Source organism: Arvicola amphibius, chromosome 15, assembly GCF_903992535.2.
Source record: "Arvicola amphibius chromosome 15, mArvAmp1.2, whole genome shotgun sequence".
NCBI lineage: Eukaryota > Metazoa > Chordata > Mammalia > Rodentia > Cricetidae > Arvicola > Arvicola amphibius.
In genome coordinates, this window is record NC_052061.1 from 52,697,101 (window position 1) to 52,716,216 (window position 19,116).

General features: G+C 47.0%; 1 protein-coding gene across 1 annotated transcript; it reads right to left on the reverse strand.

Moving 5' to 3' along the window:
• Positions 1-5,038: 5,038 nt before the first annotated feature.
• On the reverse strand, positions 5,039-18,310 carry Rbm34 (RNA binding motif protein 34). Its single transcript, XM_038313318.1, has 11 exons — positions 18,236-18,310; positions 17,984-18,155; positions 17,205-17,338; positions 16,323-16,542; positions 14,483-14,542; positions 13,746-13,789; positions 9,529-9,612; positions 9,314-9,377; positions 7,062-7,101; positions 6,463-6,581; positions 5,039-5,481 (listed from the first exon to the last, which is right to left on the reverse strand). The coding sequence occupies exons 1-11, from the start codon at positions 18,283-18,285 to the stop codon at positions 5,221-5,223; spliced, it is 1,248 nt and encodes a 415-aa protein (XP_038169246.1). The 5' UTR covers positions 18,286-18,310; the 3' UTR covers positions 5,039-5,220.
• Between the last annotated feature and the right edge of the window lie 806 nt (positions 18,311-19,116).

Sequence of the window (19,116 nt, forward strand, 5' to 3'; positions counted from 1 at the left end):
TCCCTTTTTCCATTTTTTGAGCCGGGCTCTCCCCTTGTGACTTAGCAAGGCCTGGGACTTGCTGTCTGCCCTGGCCTGAAACCTGCAACCCTCCCACCTCGGCCTGCACTACTCGGCCTGGCTGCATTTGTTTTTTGAGCTGTGGCCGAACTTGGACACAGTAATTGATTTCAAAATAATTTTAGGATGTAGCCCCATCTTAGTTCGTGGGGAAGAAAAAATGGAATGATTCTTCAAAAAGCAAAACAAAAGTTAACCTATGAGGGAAGTAGAAAGGCAAAATACAGTCTTGGAGTGGTTGCTCTTTGTTCCCTTGGGCTGTCAGCCCCAAACACAGGCCACCTATCCTGCAGGGACCCATGCCTTCCTGGGGAGCTGGATCTGAGCCGATCACTATGAATACTGTAGAGCACTGTGAAATGCTATTCGAATGGGTGTTTCCGTGCGGAGTTTTCCTTGAGTCTTTGTTGTATACACCGTTCTGGGATTTTCTGTCAATGAAGTGAAGCAACCCGCATGCTTTAAACGCACCCCCTGCTACCTGTAGGATACAGTGTAGCTGCCTGTTGCTGAATAACTACTCTAGCACCAGAAGGCTCTGTTTTAGAGCAATTGTATGTATCTTTTTACTACCAAAAGCCAGACTGGACTCTGGATGACTTCCCATTAAGGCTAGGTTGAGAAGCATCCCTTCGTGTTCCAGAATTAGTACAAAACACAAGGCTTCTTTTGCATGCAAGCATTCACTTCACCCCTTTTCCCCCACAACCAGGTTGTGCTTTTTTTTTTTTTTTTTTTGTTTTTCGAGACAGGGTTTCTCTGCAGCTTTTTTTTTTTTTTAGATCCTGTCCTGGAACTAGCTCTTGTAGACCAGGCTGGCCTCGAACTCACAGAGATCCGCCTGCCTCTGCCTCCCGAGTGCTGGGATTAAAGGCGTGCGCCACCACCGCCCGGCTTCAGGTTGTGCTTTTTAAATGTCTGTATGTGCAGAGAAAGAAACCAGGGGCTCAGCTGACCAGCCACCCCATAAAGCTGGGCTGGTGTTTTCTCTAATCAGCCAGCAAGCCCCAGCAGTCTCCACTTGCTTGGCAGCTGCGGTTCCGGGTCCGCACCAGACACCCGACAGCTCCATTTTTGAGTCAGCCAGGAGATGCTGCCTTGTATTGGTGCCTAGTATTGCAACATGAGACCCGATAAAAAGGCTACTCCCAACTGATTTTGTTTAGCTAGCAACTAGAGGGGTGGCGGTAGAGAGTGACAGGCAGCGGCGACCATGCCCACACCACCGCCCTTCTGTGGCAGTAGCAGCAAGCGAGAAATAGGATGACAGAGAGCAGAAGCAGAAAGTAAGGTAGAACACTGTGGAGAGATGGAGGTGAGAAACTGCTCCCTCTGGTCATGGCAAGAGTTCCAGGAAACACCCACACCTTACAGACAAGGATCCTGACACCCAAGACCCCAGAGCTGTAACACTGGATGAGGATGAGGGTCCCAAGGTCTGAGGTCCTCCCAGGGGTAATAAAAGGTGTGGCCGCCATTGCCTGTTCTTAGAGCCAAGGATTTCACTAGTTGATAAGCGCTGGGCTGCTATCTGGTTTGCGAGGCCTGAAACCCTAAATCTCCAGTTCTCGGGACTTGGAGCTAGAAGCTTCTGGATCAGTAAGCCCCAGCTAAGCTGTCAGCACTTCAGGGCCCAGAACTACCAACTCCACAGAAGCTATTCCTCACCTACTGGATTTCCATCTGAGCAAGAATGCCAGGCAGTTCATTAGCAATGGTGAGGCCCACACACCACACACTGGCTAGCGTTTGAAGGCAGTCTGGTCAAACACTACACCCTTCCCTTATGAAACTTGGTCTGAGTAGTTGGCAGACAATACCCCGGAAGATGTCACTGGAGGACCTAACACAGCCCTCCATCAGAACAGGAATTAGCCCCGAAGGTGTGTGTGGGAGAAAGGTAAGGGGTAAGGATAGAGAAGTGGCAGATAGAGCAGAACCTAGGACCCAGATAAGACGCGTACAACTGAGCAGGAGAGCAGCTTTCTTATACCGACACACATTGTGATCTTCCTTATCCCCCAAACTACCTGTGAGCCTCAGCCTCCCGAGCCTTGGGTACACAGAACAGAAAATAGCTACTCAAATCCACGAAGCTGGCATGCGAGGCCTTGAACACCGGACAGTAGGTCGTCTTTGTAGCTGTGGCTTAAGAATAAGCCAGAACAGGATTCTTTTTCCTTATGTATAATAAATACACTGTGATTGTTGAGATAGCAACACAGCGACACAAAAACATGTACAACCAAACTCCTGCAATGGAAGCAGCCTGGCGAAAAAGGTGTACGCAAGTGTTTGCGAGTGGAACCATCGATGGGTTCCGGATGACTTGAGTGGAAACCAGTTTAACTTGTGGTACTGTGGATTACAGGAAGCGTGGCAGGCGCGCTAGGTTAGTATTTTTATTTACATGTCTGCAACACATACAGCCATGTGAAAAGTTCATTTTGGTTCAATATGTCCATACTTATTAGTGAATAATGCAAACTGAAGGTAATTCCATCAGACTCCGTGTCCAATCTCTTACTTCACCTACAGAGGGAGGTATTCCCAGGGAAGTTGGGAGACGTGCTTAATGTTAGAGTCACACTCAAGGGGGGGGGGGGGTATGTGAACTCCGGAGACAGGAACAAGCTCTGCTACAGTCACCCAGAATCGTCTGCAGTGACAAGGCAAAGGGTAGGCGGCCAGAGCGTCCCTACCTGAGAACTCCTTAACGTGTAAGCCCAGCAGAAAGCATTTGAGGACAAGTTAGGGAAAAACTGTTAATGAGAAAAAAAAGTGACTAATTCTCATGATTAAAAACATGTATCCAGTATTTTTTTTTTTTTTTTTTTTTTTTTTTTTTGGTTTTTCGAGACAGGGTTTCTCTGCAGCTTTTTTGGAGCCTGTCCTGGAACTAGCTCTTGTAGACCAGGCTGGCCTCGAACTCACAGAGATCCGCCTGCCTCTGCCTCCCGAGTGCTGGGATTAAAGGCGTGCGCCACCACCGCCCGGCGTATCCAGTATTTTTATTATAACTAAAAACCAGCTTCTAACCACTGTTGGCCACTCATAGTCTTGTGGCTGTATTTACCCAGATATAACAAGGCAAGTATTTGTCCAGGTTGAAAGGTTACAGACCGTCTAAGGAAAATGTTCTACAAAATCCTTTTTTCCCATGTTTTAAACAGTAAGTACCACACACATATTCTGTTTGTGAAAGGAGAGTTCAGCAAGTACACAGTAACAAATTCCAAACACCTGGGCCTGTGAGCTGGCTGTGAATAGAAGTGCATGCTGTGCAAGACAGCTCGAGTGCTCAGAGCTCGTGCAAGCTGTGCACGCATGCACCTGCGTCCACATGGTGCAGACACACAGTAGTAAAGTTAACTATGCGTGCGTGTGCGCGCGCGCACACGCATGCATGTAGTGGAGGCTGAAAAATGCAGGCCCATTTCCACCTTGTCTGACTGTCAGAGTCTGGGATTGACAGGCCATGGTTGTCTGTCCCAACTGAGGATGTGATTGCTGGTTCTCTTGAAATTTAAGATAGCTCCATGCCATCCTGACAGGTGGTCAGGATATGCAAGCGTACTTTCTGCTCTTTCTTTGCAACTGAGGTCACCTGGGAAAAGGTAGTTGTCTAGAGCACCTTTGCTACCTAGACAACAGAATGCTAATGATTTGATGTCTCAGAGTGATAAAGCCATTGGCTGTGTGTTATCCTTTGTATCATGTTAATAAAGTCCTTTGTTACCTTCTTCCCCCACCCCCGTTTATGTTGGGTATAAAAACTGAAAAAATAAACACGGAGGATTTCAGTCACTGGAATGCCCTCCCAACACTATGTTTTCTGTCTCATTATTTTTTATGCATCTTCATATTCTTTACTTTCATTTCTTCAATTCCCACACCCCTACCCTGGCAAGAGGTATTTTTGTCAAGGCCAGTCCTCTACAATATATGTATATATAATATCTACTATGCTTTAAGCTGTTCACTCACAGGAGTTAAGGTATGCATGTATGCACACAGATCATATATGAACACACAATCTAATATATCTTTATATAATTTAGGCAGAATGCTTACAATGATCAAGTACCATTGCTGAGATTTAACTCAAAGGGTTCTGAATACTGTAAGGGAAACAAACCATAAACTATCCAGACTTGGCCACAGGAAATGGAGCGTCTCTGCTAAGAACTACACTTTTAACTGTCTGTGCGCAGTTATATGCATGAGTGCAGGTGCCTGAGGAGGCCAGGAGTTGGACCCAGGAGTTGAAGTTATATGCAATTGTTAACTACTTGATGTGGGTGCTAGGAATTGAACTCAGGTTCTCTGGAAGAGTGAGCAGTGCATGCTCTTAACTAAGAAGCCATCTCTCCAGCCCCTAGAGCTATGTTCTAACACCCCATTAGATTTTCTACGTGACATTGTCCAAAGACAGAATTTTAAAAACTAAATGAGTGAAAACTCATCTTACCCTCTTGCCTACCTAAATGATAGAGTGTGTGTTTTCTTTAGACTGCCTTCCTAAGTAATCAGCCACCTTGGCTTACACCTCCCCACAATTCTCCATCCTGGACCCAGCCTCGGCTTGGTGACATCTCTATCATTAGCTGTAACCAGGCCAAGCCCCTATGGATGCAGCCCATGCTGTCCTGTCATTCACCTTTAAAATTTGTGATTCAATTACCATAATTCATTAGGAAATATTGTCTTTAAAATTTCTGGGACAGCTATTTCATTCTGAGTGACAGTAATTTAAGGATCACATTTCCCTGTGGAACCAGCTTTATTGCCAGCCTGGCAAGGACATTAATAACCAACCATGTTAGTTGCTGGCCATGGCCTAGAAGTCAGTCACACTTCTGGGTGTTCTTGTTGGTCAGCAATTCTTAGATGGCTGGAATGAGAGAGGAAGAGACAGGCGTCTACTACCGACAGCTCAGTCTGTCTTGGGCTTTCACGGCCACATCTGGAACCAGTGTTCCCACAGTAACCAGTATTAATGTTTATTATTTTCTGTAAATTCATATCTAAGAATAATGCTTTTTTAAAAAAAGCCTTACATATGAGTACAAAACACCACTGTGCGAGTCCCCACATTTTCCACACAATTTGTAAAAAACCCCGTGTTCAACATAGAAACGAAGGAGGCAGCTTCTGCCATTACTGCTGTTTTTTTGGTTTCTTTGCTTTTACTTTTTTCTTTTGTCCTTTCTTCTTTTTCGTGAAAACTGCCTTTTCTCCAATAAATGCATTTTTGGAAGAAAAAGTAACTTTTTGCTTCGGTTTACTGGCATTCTTCAAGCTTGGGTTTGAACTCGGTTGTTTTAGTTTTTCTTTATTAACAGAACGCATGACTCTCAGTTTTCTTCCCATTAGCTCAGAATTATTTAACTTCAAAGCAAGATGAACAGCATCTGTATTCTGTAAGAACAAAGTAATAAAAACCCATTAAATCCACCAGAAACTCATATGTAAGAGATCAGTAAAGTCTGAGATCAATGGTATATGAAGGCCTCTACTCTGTGGTTTCCCAGCCCTGCGTGAGCCCCCGCTGCTCAGGTCACGCTCAGGTCACCGCCCCAGACGCTAACTGCCACGGCCACGGGCTCACTTTTGTCATCACAGGGCTCTTGACAACAGACAACTCTCCTATAGTCCCTAAGATGTGGGACTAGAGGCTCTAGAACGTTCTGTGAGTCCAAACTCCTATTCCAGCACTGAATGACTAATACTATTTTGAATACTGAGATGCTGAAAGAACTCTACAGGCTTCTGAGAGAGGCGAGTTACATCTAGACAGTGCAGTAGAGCAATACAGACCTCACACACAAGACTTCTGACATCTCCCAGGGATGCCTGTCAAGAGTCAGAGAGCCTGGGCACTGGACGGATGTCTCACTCCGTAGTTAAGAGTACAGACTGCTCTTAAGGAGAATTGGGAGTTCAGTTCCTGGCACCCAGGCCAAGTGGCTCATGACCACCGTCACTCCAGCTCGTGGGGCACCCCCTATGTCTGGCATGGGTACCTATACTCACATACACATTAAAAATAGTAACAATAAATGTACGTGCTATCCAGCAGAGGTATCCCCTACTGCTTAGGAATGTCAGGAGACACTGACTAGTAGTCACTGAACTCAATGCAGGAACCTTGTGTTTGCTCCACCTTACAGAAGGTAAGGTTCCTCTAACACCCAGCATCTAGAGTTTTACACAGTACTGCTAGCTAGCATGCACAAACAAGGATGCTTGGGCAGCTGTAGCCACGGCACTGTTGTGGTGGTTATGACTTTAGCTTTTCCTGAGTCAGAAGCTGGGAATTCGAATCATGACACAGCACTGACGACCTCCCCGGGGCACAGGCATTCATTCCCAAGAGCAGCAGCGCTCTGGTCCCCGTACCTCAAAAAGCACATAGCCAAACCCTCTGCCGACGCCTGTGAGTGGGTTTCTCAAGATCCGCACCGCCACGATGCTCCCACAGTCCAGAAAGTGTTTCTCCAAAGCAGCATCTTCAACTTCTACAAACAAATCCAAGCACAAATGAGGTGAACGTGTGGATTGTCCTTAGAAAAACCTTAGCAAAGCCCACGAGAACACAGCACTACACAGCATGCCTCTAAAAGCTGTCCTAAGCAATCCCCACATTATTCGAGCTTTGTTTCTACAGTTCTGGTGTAAGGGAAGGGAACACAAAGCTGCAGGAGCACCAGGGAGGAGCTCTGCCACTGAGCAACGCCTTCAGCTCTTTCTAAACTTTCCCCCAGGCAGCTAAAGTTGGCCTTCGCTTTCCAGTCTTCCTGCCTTGGCCTCAACTAGATGGGATTAAAGACACTCACTGTGCCACCACGTCCAGAATTACTCAATTTCCTTTTGTTCTCGTCTACTGTACTTGTTACTGCTCTCAGGCATGTAGGTAAGCCCCTGGCCACGGAACTACATCCCGCTCCTTTCCCTATCGTGTAGTAACAACAATTATACTTTTGTTAAAGCAAACTTACTGTAAGGAAGGTTCCCCACAAACACCGATCTCTTGTCCCTCTGAAAGAGCGATGAATAGAAACAGTCAGTACACTAGAGAACAGGAGCTAGCCCACCCCCGCCCACTGCCGCATCCCCTCCACGGGCTGAGGGGCTCCACTCCCTGACTTGATCATACCCTGCCCACGTCTGTTCCTACGTTTCCGCTGCATATAGTACGTGAGCACCAGGAGAGACCCGATCACAGCAGCACTCCCAGGCAGTGCTTGGGGAAGGCCTGCGAGAGGCCAATCAGCAACCACGTCAGGCTCTAAGACAGTGGTTCCCAACCTGTGGGTCGTGACCCCTTAGGTAGTCAAATGACCCTTCACAGGGATGACTAAAACCATTAGCAAACAGATATTTACGATTCATAAAAGTAGCAAAAGTACAGTTATGAAGTAGTAATGAAGATAATCTATGTTGAGGGTCACCACAGCATGAGGAACTGCATTAAAAGCCGTAGCATTAGGAAGGTTGGGAACCACTCAGACTTAAGAGTTTAAGGGCCAAGCCGGGCGGTGGTGGCGCACGCCTTTAATCCCAGCACTCGGGAGGCAGAGGCAGGCGGATCTCTGTGAGTTCGAGGCCAGCCTGGTCTACAAGAGCTAGTTCCAGGCCAGGCTCTAAAAAAGCTGCAGAGAAACCCTGTCTCAAAAAACCAAAAAAAAAAAAAAAGAGTTTAAGGGCCACATGGTTTCCACTGCAACTTCTCATCCGGCTATAACAGCTTAAGATAAAAAAGCAAACTGTGGTTGTGTGCAGTTAAATTTATCAACAGATATGGCCAAGCACCACAGCTTGCTGACCCTCTGTGGTCCAGCAGAGGTTTGACTCTGACTGTTGCTCTCTCTCTCATCTGAGAGAAGCACACTTCTGCAGGCTAACTCTACAGTTCTCTCATCGTGAAGATGCAGCTGTCATGTGCAGTCTGGTCACACTGCTCCAGCACTGAAATGTTGAATGCTTCTGAACCCACAATGGACAAGACCCAGACGCTGCATGAAGTGAGGCAAAGCAGGGTTTCATAGTCTGCCTGCCAACCTACCTACCCGGCAGTACTCTTAGCTACCGTACACCCACTGACCACACACACCCATGATGTGGGGAGTCCTTCTGTACACGTGCTGCTTTTATTGGTTAATGAATAAACAAACTGCCTTGAGTCTGTAGCAGGGCAGGACAGAGCTAGGCGGGGAAAACTAAACTGAATGCTGGGAGAAAGAAGGCGGAGTCAGAGAGAAGCCAAGTAGCTGCCAGAGGGGAAAGAGGTGAGCTGCCAGCTGGAACCTTGCTGGTGGGCCATGAACCTCGTGTCAAAATATAAAATAATAAAAATGGGTTAACCAAAGATATAAGAGCTAGCTAGCAATATGCTTAAGTGACTGCCCAACCAGTGATTTAAATATTGTTTCTGTGTGATTAATTCGGTTCTGGGTAGCCGGGAACAAACAAGCGGCCTCCCATAACACCTCACAGATATTGCCACTGTGCTTTGAGAATACTTTCCTGCCCAGGTAAATCTTTCAAGACTCATGGAATCTGTTCTCCTGCAAACTGTTCTTGTCCTTTCCTGTCGACCTGTCCCGGGGCACCACCCTGTGCGGATGACAGCACCTACCAGAAGACAGAGCCACAGCCTGGCCCTCTGTGTTCCAGCACTTACCAAGCATACGGAGTCTTCAGACTGCTCCTTATCTCTAACAAATAACAACTCTGCTTTCGGTTTCTGAGATGGGGTCTCACTGTACAGCCCGGCGTGGCCCAAAACATGTGCTGCTCTTGCCTCTGCCTCCCCAGCTCCGACACAGGCATGAGCAAGCAGCCTAAGTGAGTAACAACTTTCCTGACTTTAGTCTCCGGTGACCTCTTACTTTCTCTAAAGAGCTGGTCGTGGGAGAGTATCTTCAAATGGGAAGTGGCTTATTTGTGAAGGGAATGTTCACCTGAGTCTTGTGACCCCCTGGACACCAATACTGTGTCCCTAAAGAACAAAGGTTCCTTTCTCCCACTCTCCCCCTGCTCCCTCCACTGGTCCACCTTTCCACAAGGCTCATGTGAAGATCTTTTTGTTGTTGCCTTGTTTTCTTTTCCACTTCTTTGGGACAGTCTCATACTGTCATGCCAGGTGAGCCTGTAATTCCTGTCACCCTCCTGATGCAGGGATGACAGGCATGAGCTACCATCTCTAGCTGTCTTGTTAAGATCCTTAAACAAATCACATTCTACTTACAGAGGTGGTTTCAGATGCGAGATCAACTCGAATGCGAAATCCTTCTGCAATCTCAGCCCCGTTTCTAATATAAAGACAAGTGGAGGTGGCTGTTGAAAATCAGCACTCAGCTATGGGGCATCTGCCGTAATGAAGGCCATGTAAAGCCCTCTCCGGGAAGAGGCCAGCGCCGCCCTGTCCTCCCCCCCCCCCATCCCCGTCCCCGTCCCGGTCACCTCTGCAGCGCCTTTGCAGCAGCGCCCTCTTCCTTGAACACTACATATGCGTTGATGCTTTTTTGGTCAGGGTGAAATTTACGTCTGTAGAGAGAACAGAAGGAAAAACAGATCATATAAAACTTGCTAACCTCAAACTCAGGAGTTTTGTTTTCTATAATCAATACATGATAAAATTTGCAGACTGGAAGTTCCACATTTTCAAGAAAAGATCCAGTAGTTTGAAAAAGAACAGAGATATATAAAGATAGCAAAAGGAGCAACAAGCCCGCACCATCTCGGGACTCATCAGGGAACGGTGAGAACAGGACTCCCACAAGTGTCAACTAGAACAATGGAAGGATCAGCAATGTCATCCTGGCTCCAACTCCGAACCTAGAAAAACTGTTGCTTTTCACTGTAGGATACACACCTAGGAAGTGCACATCGACAAACAGCTCAGCGCAGGAGCGAAAGCCCTAGCAGCCACCACCCACCCAGCAACCCAGCCATCCTGCTGATGGGCACCACCTTCCCGACTTCCACACGGACTGCTTCCCTCTCACGATAGAGCCCCACAGCCCTGTCTACTGCTATCCATTACACTTCACTTGTCCATTCAAACAAATCTGAATGGACTTGCTGCTGTGAGAAAGCAGTCTGACATGCGCCTCTGCCTTCTGTACCTGGTAAACTTGCTACTGGGTCTAAAGGTTTGATCTGGCTCAGACATGGCCCCTTTGTCAGGACCACAGTGAGTGTCGAGGATATTCTTTCTAAGCAAGGCATGTAAGAGCTGCTCTTCACTTTTGTGTGTGTTTACACATATGTGCATGTATGTGCGGAGGTCAGAGTCAACCTCATCTGTCATCCCTCCAGTGCTGTCTACCATTTTTGTGTGTATTTTTAAAACATGTGTTTAGTTGTAGGTAGGGGAGCACACACACTCATGTGGAGGCAGGGACAACTCGGAGGAGTCAATCCTTCCCTCCCACTATGTGGGTTCCAGGGACTGAACCGAGGTCACTGACCTTGGAAGCAGGCACTTTTCCTTGCTGAGACATCTTGCAGGCACCATCTACATTTTGAGACAGGGTTTCTCATGCCTAGGTCTCACCACACAGGCTAGACTGCATGGCTACTGTCTCACCTCTCCAGCACAGGGATTACAAGTGTGCCAACCACTATGCCCAGCTTTTTTACAAGGGATCTAGGAATCAAGCTTAAGTCCTCATGCTTGCAAGATAACCACTTAAAGCCATTTCCCCAGGCTGGCTTTTCACCTTTAGTGATTATGGCTGCTGCTGCTGCCCAAGACCTACACTTGCAAAGGGTAATAATATAGATGCGATTCAGTAGAAAATAGCTACTAATGATAGCGGTAAGACAGACGAGGGCTGAGGAGATGGCTCAGTGGCTAAGAACACGTGTCGCTCTTGAAGGGGGCCTGGGTCAGTTCCCAGCACTCACAAGGCGGTTCACGGCCATCTGTAACTCCAGTTCCGGAGATCTGTCATCCTTTCTGGTCTCCTCTGACACCACACACACACACACAGTACACATATACACATGCAAGCAAAACAATCAAATACATAAAAAATAAAAATAAATAAATCTTAGACAAAACAGTAAAATAGACTTAGTAATGATCACTGGTCCTTGCCTAAAGATGCCAGCCTGCTGCGGAGGTCATCAAAGGCAAACACACAAATGAGAACTGTTAGGAAGATACCCAGTGAGCAGGGCCAGGCACGAACATGGCGTGCTGCAGCACACTGGACCACTCAAGAATCAGGAGGATCTCTGTGGGTTCGAAGCCAGTCTGTCTACAGAGCAAGTTCCAAGACAGCCAGGACTTATACATCCTCCCCCTCCCCACCCATCCAACTCCATGCCCTCTCTCTCTCTCTCTCTCTCTCTCTCAGGAAAAAATAAATAAATAAGTAAAGCAAAACAGAAAAAAAAGAAAGCATGGAAGACATGTAGAAACTATAATATATAAGCAAAAGATCAGTAAGATAACAAGTGCCCAAACAAAATAGAGACAAAAAAAAAAAAAAAACCCTTAAAAATACCACTGAGTTTGTTTTGTGTTAGCCACAGGCTCTCACTTAAATGTGGTATATCCAGTAAGACACCACTGGAGAAAAAACAATTTTTCCTTTGTGACCAGCTGACCACAGACAGCTTCTGGGTTAGAGATGGAGCACATGTCTGTTCTCCATCTTGGCACTGTCATGGTTTCTGTGACTTCCTTCCTATTGAGAAAAACAGCTATGATTTACTAGACACAAAACACTGCCCAGCACTGCCCTAAACCTTTCACCTGGCGTGTGTGTTATTTTCTGACTTCATGATGAAGAAACTGGGGTCTGAGAAGTGTTGATGGTAGTCAAAAGGCTGACAAGTTAGCTCAGTCAGTGCTCTCCAGCACCTAAGTCAGCCTGCCACTCGGGGCAGAGCCAAGACTCCAGGGCTAGAGGAGGAAAGGGAACCTCCTGTCAGCGACATGGTACGGGACATTAAGACCCATCAAAGGCAAAAGGCCAAGTCTAGCCTAAAAGATGGCTCAGTGGGTAAAGATGCCGGCCACCAAGACTGACTGAGTTTGATCCCCTAGTACCCACTTGGTGCTGTGCTGTGGGAGCACATTCTGCTCCTTCAGCCAATAGCCTTTAAGATATCAGCCCACTTGGGCGTGGTCTCATACTGTAAAAGCAGCAGTAAACGTAGGCCCATTCTCTTGCTTCCAGCTGCTAGACTCTGTTCCTGTTTGCGCAGAGGACTGTTGTCTAGGACAGTGATCTGTAAGCTTTCCCCTTAAATAAATAACCCTTTTATTATTCATAATTCTGAACTGGTGTGGGATTGTTTTGTGACTTAGTCATCACACATCCCACAAGCACACTGTAACACACACACGCCCATATACGTACATCACAAATAAACAATAGCACGGAGGGGCGACCACAGCTCGGTGCCCTCATTCCCACTACACTACCGCTCACTAACAGTGGCAGCCCTCCACACTGGATCCTCAATAAGATGTGAAACTTCTTTAAAAGACACCAAAGCTTCTGCGTGCAGAATATGTAACTCTCCCCACGCCGTCCCTCTCTCTCCCTCAGAAACAAGGGACAAAGACGGTAGTAAACAGGTGAGGTTTTCACAATACTTGACCAAACAGTGAAGACCCAGCAAGCACATAAAAAGATGTTGCCATCTTACAAAAGCATAGCAAGAGTCTTCAAAAAGGCTGACACGTTCCTGCAGCTGCGGAGGACACGGACGGACATGTGGTGTTCTCACCGAGTGCTGGTGGAATGAAAACCATGCAAGAATGATGGGCAGTGGGGGGCTACCTTTTAGGAAGCTAAAACACACTGACTGTATGGCACAGCCATTCTCCCTCAGGGACTTTGTCAGGAGACATTACCTGTCCGCAAATGTCCTTTATGCATGAAAGGTAAAATCTGGAATCACTGAATGCTAGAGGGCTAGTGAATGACCTAATGCTCACTTTCCACACGAGGAAACAGTATTGACAAAGAACAGATCACTGATGTACACAGCACGGATCTCAGAACCCTGCGGAGGAAAGTCAGACCAGGACGGAATGGGCTGGAGTGAGCTCAGAGGTAGTATGTGTGCCATCCCCAGAATCAAGGAGGCAGAGCATCATGAAGTGTGGGGTCTGCTCACAGACATACTAGCACTCACAGCTCAGAAAGCAGGCGAGTGAGCGGCTGCCCAGGCAGAGGCAGACGCACTGCGCAGGTACACCAGCACACGGGGCTGAGGAGGCATTCAGGGTGCAGACTGCGGCAATGCCTTCTCCAGGCTCAAACGTCACAGTCCTAAAAGTGGCCAGATGTGTGGTGCTCCCCTGTACGCTCAGCACCCATAAACAAAGGCAGAGACTCAGGAGTTCCATAGCAAGACACTGCCTTAGAAATGTAAGGCCTGTCTGGGCCTGGGAGTGCATACCTTTAATTTCAGCACTTGGGAGGCACAGATAGGCAGATCTCTGTAAGCTCAGTCAGTCAGGGCTACATGATGAGACTTTTTCTCAAAAAACCAAACCAAACCATCCATTCACTCCACTTATTTATGGCCACAAGATGAAAACAAACAAATTAACTAACTAGCCACGAGCAGGTATACTGAAATAAATCAGGGTGGACCTTACAGAACACTAGGACGGTCTAAAAAAAAAAATAATCTAATTATAAACTTACTTTATTGCAGCCAACTTTTTGGTTAGTGTTCCCTCTGCTGGCATCTTTTAAGAAAAAAAAAAAAAAAACATTACAAATTTGATTTTGGAGTATTTTTCAAACTGGTTAACACTTTTATTCTTCCCCTTTCTCAGGGCTGGAGGCTGCTCTCAGGGCTTCATACATGCCGACATGTGCTCTACCCCTGCTATACTCCAGCCACGTAAGTTACATTTTAGTAAAAGCCAATCGATGCTAACCACATGCAGCTCAAAACACCTTAGGGAAATCGAATCAGAGACAATTATCCTAACACCTGTGAGCCAGGAGCTGCAGCACATGTCTATAGTCCTGTAATCCCAGCACTGAGACAAGAAGATGAGGAATACAGCAACCCTCCTGAGCTGCACAGGGATACAGGAAGCCCTATCTCAGACAGACGGGAGAAGAGACAAGGAATTCCCAGATAGCATCACAGTCCACAGCCACTCGCAGACAACACAGCACAAGCACAGACACTGGGCGCTCAAACTGCAGGATGACTCCAACACAGCGAAGAGTCATGAAAAACAGGATGAAAACAATTTTATAAAGCAAATGGGGGGGAGCATTTATAAATTAAACCATCCTCTCTGATCCATGTATTTAAAACGTTTGAACTGGTCAGGAGGAAATGTGATTTCCTTCGCATCTAAGAGATTATATATCCACGGGGCCCCAAAATTTTTTTGGAGTCTTTATTTGGAGAGGACACTTACCACAGAACGAAATCGTACGGATTCTATCTGTCCATACTCTTTAAAGAATGACTTCAGCTTCTAAAATAAACAATAAGCACATACATGTTAGTTAACACCTTGAACAAGTGTTCACTGCTACACTTTAAGAACATTTCAGAACCAACTATAGTAGTCTAGGTCTCTTATCCCAGCACTAGAAACACAAAGTGGAAGCAAGATTAGTGTTTACATCCGGCATCTAAAAACCAAAGAGCACGTCAGAAAACAGGTGACTTCGGCGGGGTGGACAGAAGAGTTCCCAGAAGCTTGGGGAGAAGACAAGCACAACTAAGGTTGACATTGGCATCCACTCATGGTCGGTGCTAGCTGAGGCTCCACGCTTACAGTCTGTGAGACACTTTAAACTGAGGTCAGACTTGTGTCTTGCACACATTCTCGGATCTTTTTACACTGGCTTAATCCAAAATGCCTTTGAATGACGCCGACCCACAGGGAAATCTGCCAACTGTTTACTTCAGAACACTGCTTCAAGAGAATCCCAGTTAGTCTTTGCCTATCTCAAGATGTGAAGAACATACATTTTTAAGGGGTAGGACAATAATTTCTACAACTAATTCTAATTTAAAACGTAGGAATATTTTTTCAGAGCACCTTTCCTTTGAGTTCTTATGACATAAAAGGGAGATCATAACCAACAGTAAAATGTATACAGGAGGCTAAGGCAGAATGCCTGAGATCTCAAGGCTGGACCAGGGTACACAGGGTGACTCATGGAGACGCGTACCAAACTGACAAAAACGACTTGGCCGGTGTCTCACCCTAGCACTTTGGGGGTGGAGGCAGAGTTAGAAGCCAGATAAGACATAAAGAGATCTTTTCTCACAAACAGAAAGGAGGACTGGGGAGATGACTCTGTGGTTAAGAGCCCTTGTTACTCTTACAGGGGACCTGGGTTTGGCTCCCAGCACCTAAATGGCAGCTCACAATCACGTTACTTCACCTTCCAGGGAATCTGATTATTTACTTCTTCTGACCACCACAGGCACCAGGCACATATGTAGTACACATACATACATGTAGGCAAAATATTCATACGCATGAAACAAATCTAAAAAGATTTTTTAAAAAGACAGTGCGTGATATCTTTACGAATCAAACACTAGGGGACAGAAAAAAAGTCAGTGTTTCCTAGGCTGCTTTTAAGGAAGGAGAATATAAACCTATTCTTCCAAAGGTGAGCAGGATTTGGGCCTGAGGACTGCTCAGGCAGTGACGACCAACCACATGTTCATAGAAGGCAAATGTACGGCTTCAGTGAAGCCTGCAGCACGAAAGGCACCTGAGTGTTCACTCTTCCACACAGCAGACATCACTCAGCCTGAGCTGTGTCAGGCGTCCTCTCCAGCGCTCCACACAGCAGACATCACTCAGCCTGTGCTGTGTCAGGCATCCTCTCCTGTGCCCCGCACAGCAGACATCACTGAGCCTGTGCTGTTTGTCAGGCGTCCTCTCATGAGCTCCACAGAGCAGTGAAGAGAGAGAGCGATCCAGTTTACATTCTAGAGGTGTTAACAGGAAGGAAGCAGAAGAGAAAAAAGCCAGGAAAAGCTACTGCCGCTTCAAACATGACCTTCAGAAGCCTGAATTAGACCACACACGTATCACACACATACACAAACACACAGCCGGATTCTGTCTGTGACTCCGGGATCAAGGAGGTGTCGGCACCAGAACCATCTACGGTGTGGTGAGTAGGAAGCACAGCAAAGCTACGGCAACGAGTTATCAACGATTAGCTCAATAAAAAAGTGACCTCAGCCAACAACTTCCCTAGGTTTAAAATGCCCTTCCCACTCACCTTCTTATTACATGTGACAGGCAAATTGCCGACAAACACAGTCCTCTCGTTTTTCAACCGCTCTTCTTCAGGGTTGAGTGGGATTTTTCTTCTTTGGTCTCCATCATGGCTGAGGGCCGCGCCACCTGCTGCTTTACCACGAGACTGAGACTTTCTCCTTTCCTGCCCCTGCTCCTGATGAAGCTCTTCTTCTAGGTCAGCACTTGCTAGAGCACTCTCCCTAGTTTTTAAGGAATAATCAAAGAAAAGAGTCAAAAACAAAACAACAAACCAAAAACAACAGCAGCTGACAAAGCCAGTCCTGCAACCATCAGAAATGAGATCTGGTGCCCTCTTCTGGCCAGCAGGCATATATGCAGACAGAACACTATATACACAATAAATAAATAAATCTTAAAAGAAAAAGGAAGAAAAGAAGGAAGGAAGGAAATCCCTGCCCTACCTCACCCCCCAAGACAGCAAGAAACAATAACTGGAAAAGTAGTACTGGTGTAGCTATCTGGATACTAACTCAAATATTCTATTAAAAAAAGTTTAAGTTAATGATGGAAATCTGGTTTCCACATGAAAAACCAAATTCATGTTTGATAGCCATCCTGAAACACTGAAGACATAAACCACAGGGTTACAGTGATGGGGGTAAATACCTACCAAGGACGGCCCAGAAATAACAAGAGGCAGAGATGGAAAGGAAAGACCTGAATGGCTGATCCACCAGTAACTGTTCACTTTGGATAAACGGGGTCTTCGTATTTTTTAGCTAACTATACTATGAGACTTTATATAATGTATTTTTTTTAATTTGAGAACTATACAATGAGAAAAAAAATAAGATGAACATTAATTTTTCAAAACTGCCTGTAAAAAGGAGAACTCACCAACCTGTCTGCCAGCCTCTCCTCTGCATCAGAGAGTTTCTTCACTTTCATCCTTTTTGCAGGGGTTTGCACAGCTGGCTTTTTAATCTGGGATGTACTTTCTTCTTCATCATCGGCTTTTCTTCTCTTAGGGGTTTCCTTTCAAGAGTTTCAAGTCAGACTTAATACGTCAAGCTCTTAAGAATTCTGACCCTATGACTGTGTTGTGGCCTATGCCTGTAATTCCAGCGTTCAGGATGTGGAGGCAGTAGGAGCTTATGCCAGGTCAACCAGGGCTACATAGCAAAATCCTTGCCTTCAAATCCCTGAGCAACACTGTGCTCTTTCTAGATTGATACTACTTCTTCCTCACTGGTTACAGAGAAGCAGAGAATTCTTGACATTAGTCGTGGAACCAGATTTGATGGGCTTGGTCTCACACACACCTGTGATTCCACTTTTCAGTGGAAAGCTGAGGCAGCAGTATGGCATCTGGGCTACACTTTGTGCTAAAAGTCAATATGGGCAACTAGTGAGACCCTTTCTCAAACTAAAAAGTCAAGTCAGATATGATGGAGCAGTCCTGTAATCTAAGCACTCAAGAAGCTGGATGGAGGACGATCGACCTCGGGTACATTACAGAATCTGAGGCCTAAGCAGCTACAAGAGACCCTGTCAACCAATAAACAGGGCTGAGGGCGAAACGCTTGCCTTGCTCCAGGGGCGGACAGCTGATGCTGTCAGGCGAGTTACCCTCTACACCTAGCTCTAAGGGGACACTCAAGCCGCAGTCCGGCCACTCACCTGGGGCACAGGCACAAACACGGGTGCAGCCCGTGACTCCGCGGCGCTGAAGAGAGCTGCCAGCCGCCCCGTCCCGCCTCCGGAAGGTCTCTGGCCGCCCCGCAGGCTGTCGGCAACCTGTCCCACCTGGTAGTCGGCGGCCGCGTTCCCCACGCCATCTTCAGGGCTCTGTCTGCAAACACAGGCACAGTCTCTTCCAGGCCGCGAGCCACTCGCCACCCCGCACCCAAGCCAACGCCGCGGGCCGCTCACCTCCGCTCCTGGCCCTTCTTCCTCTTGGGTGCCTTCCCTCCCAAAGCCATGCTGGGACCTGAGCTTCCGGAACGACCGCAGAGTTAGTCCGCACTTCCGGGCTCCGGCTAGTCCCGCGTTCCGGCGGCCTCCGGGTTCCGACTACTTCCGTTCTGGCCCTTCTTCTCCGAGCGATTCGCGGCTGTGCAAGAGCTCTCTACTCGGCTTAGTAGTGAAGATCCGTGGATCTGAGGGTCTAGGAGGAGACTTCGTCCTGTTTTCTTCAGTTTAGGAGTGCACTCAACCTAAAGAGCAGCCGAGGCTCGAGCGTGAATGAGGGCCAGCTGAAGCCAGGCATGATGGCTCACCTCTTCGATCTCGAGGCAGCCGGATTGCCAGGAGTTCCAGGCTCGCCTAAACTGCACAGCTCCAGGGAGCTCTCCAGGGAGAACTCGTCTCAAACAAAACAAAACGCCCTGGTTAGATTTGGTGTTCCACAGTTCACTGAGTTGAGGCTGCAGGGGTGTGTGTCGGCAGTCTGGGATCGGTGTGAAGGGCAGCGAGTGCTCTGGCTGGGAGAAGGGTCTTGATGCTTTTTCTGAAATTTTATATTTCAAAGTAGGCAAAAACAAGAAGTTGGGAGCACAGCTCTAACCGGTCACATTCCTGTACTGTTCCCGTTTCAAAGCTGTCCAGCCATTCTTTCAATAAATATTTGGTACTTAAAATCTTTAATGGTGGCCCATACTTGTTATCCCTGTGGTCTAGGGCTTCGGCCGGAGGATGGCCTTGAGTTTGAGGCCCGTCTGGGCTACGTGACCCAAACCTCTCTGGACTGCAATGAGACCCTGTCTCAAGCTCTTCGCACCTATGCAAACCTTCACAGTTAGCCCTATCTTCAG

Coding starts and splice junctions, on each gene's coding strand:
- Rbm34 (XM_038313318.1), bottom strand. CDS start 18,285: ATGGCTTTGGGAGGGAAGGCACCCAAGAGGAAGAAGGGCCAGGAGCGG. Junction 13,790..14,482: donor CCGTACGATTTCGTTCTGTG/GTAAGTGTCCTC, acceptor TTTTCTTAAAAG/ATGCCAGCAGAGGGAACACT. Junction 9,378..9,528: donor GCTGCAAAGGCGCTGCAGAG/GTGACCGGGACG, acceptor TCTTTATATTAG/AAACGGGGCTGAGATTGCAG.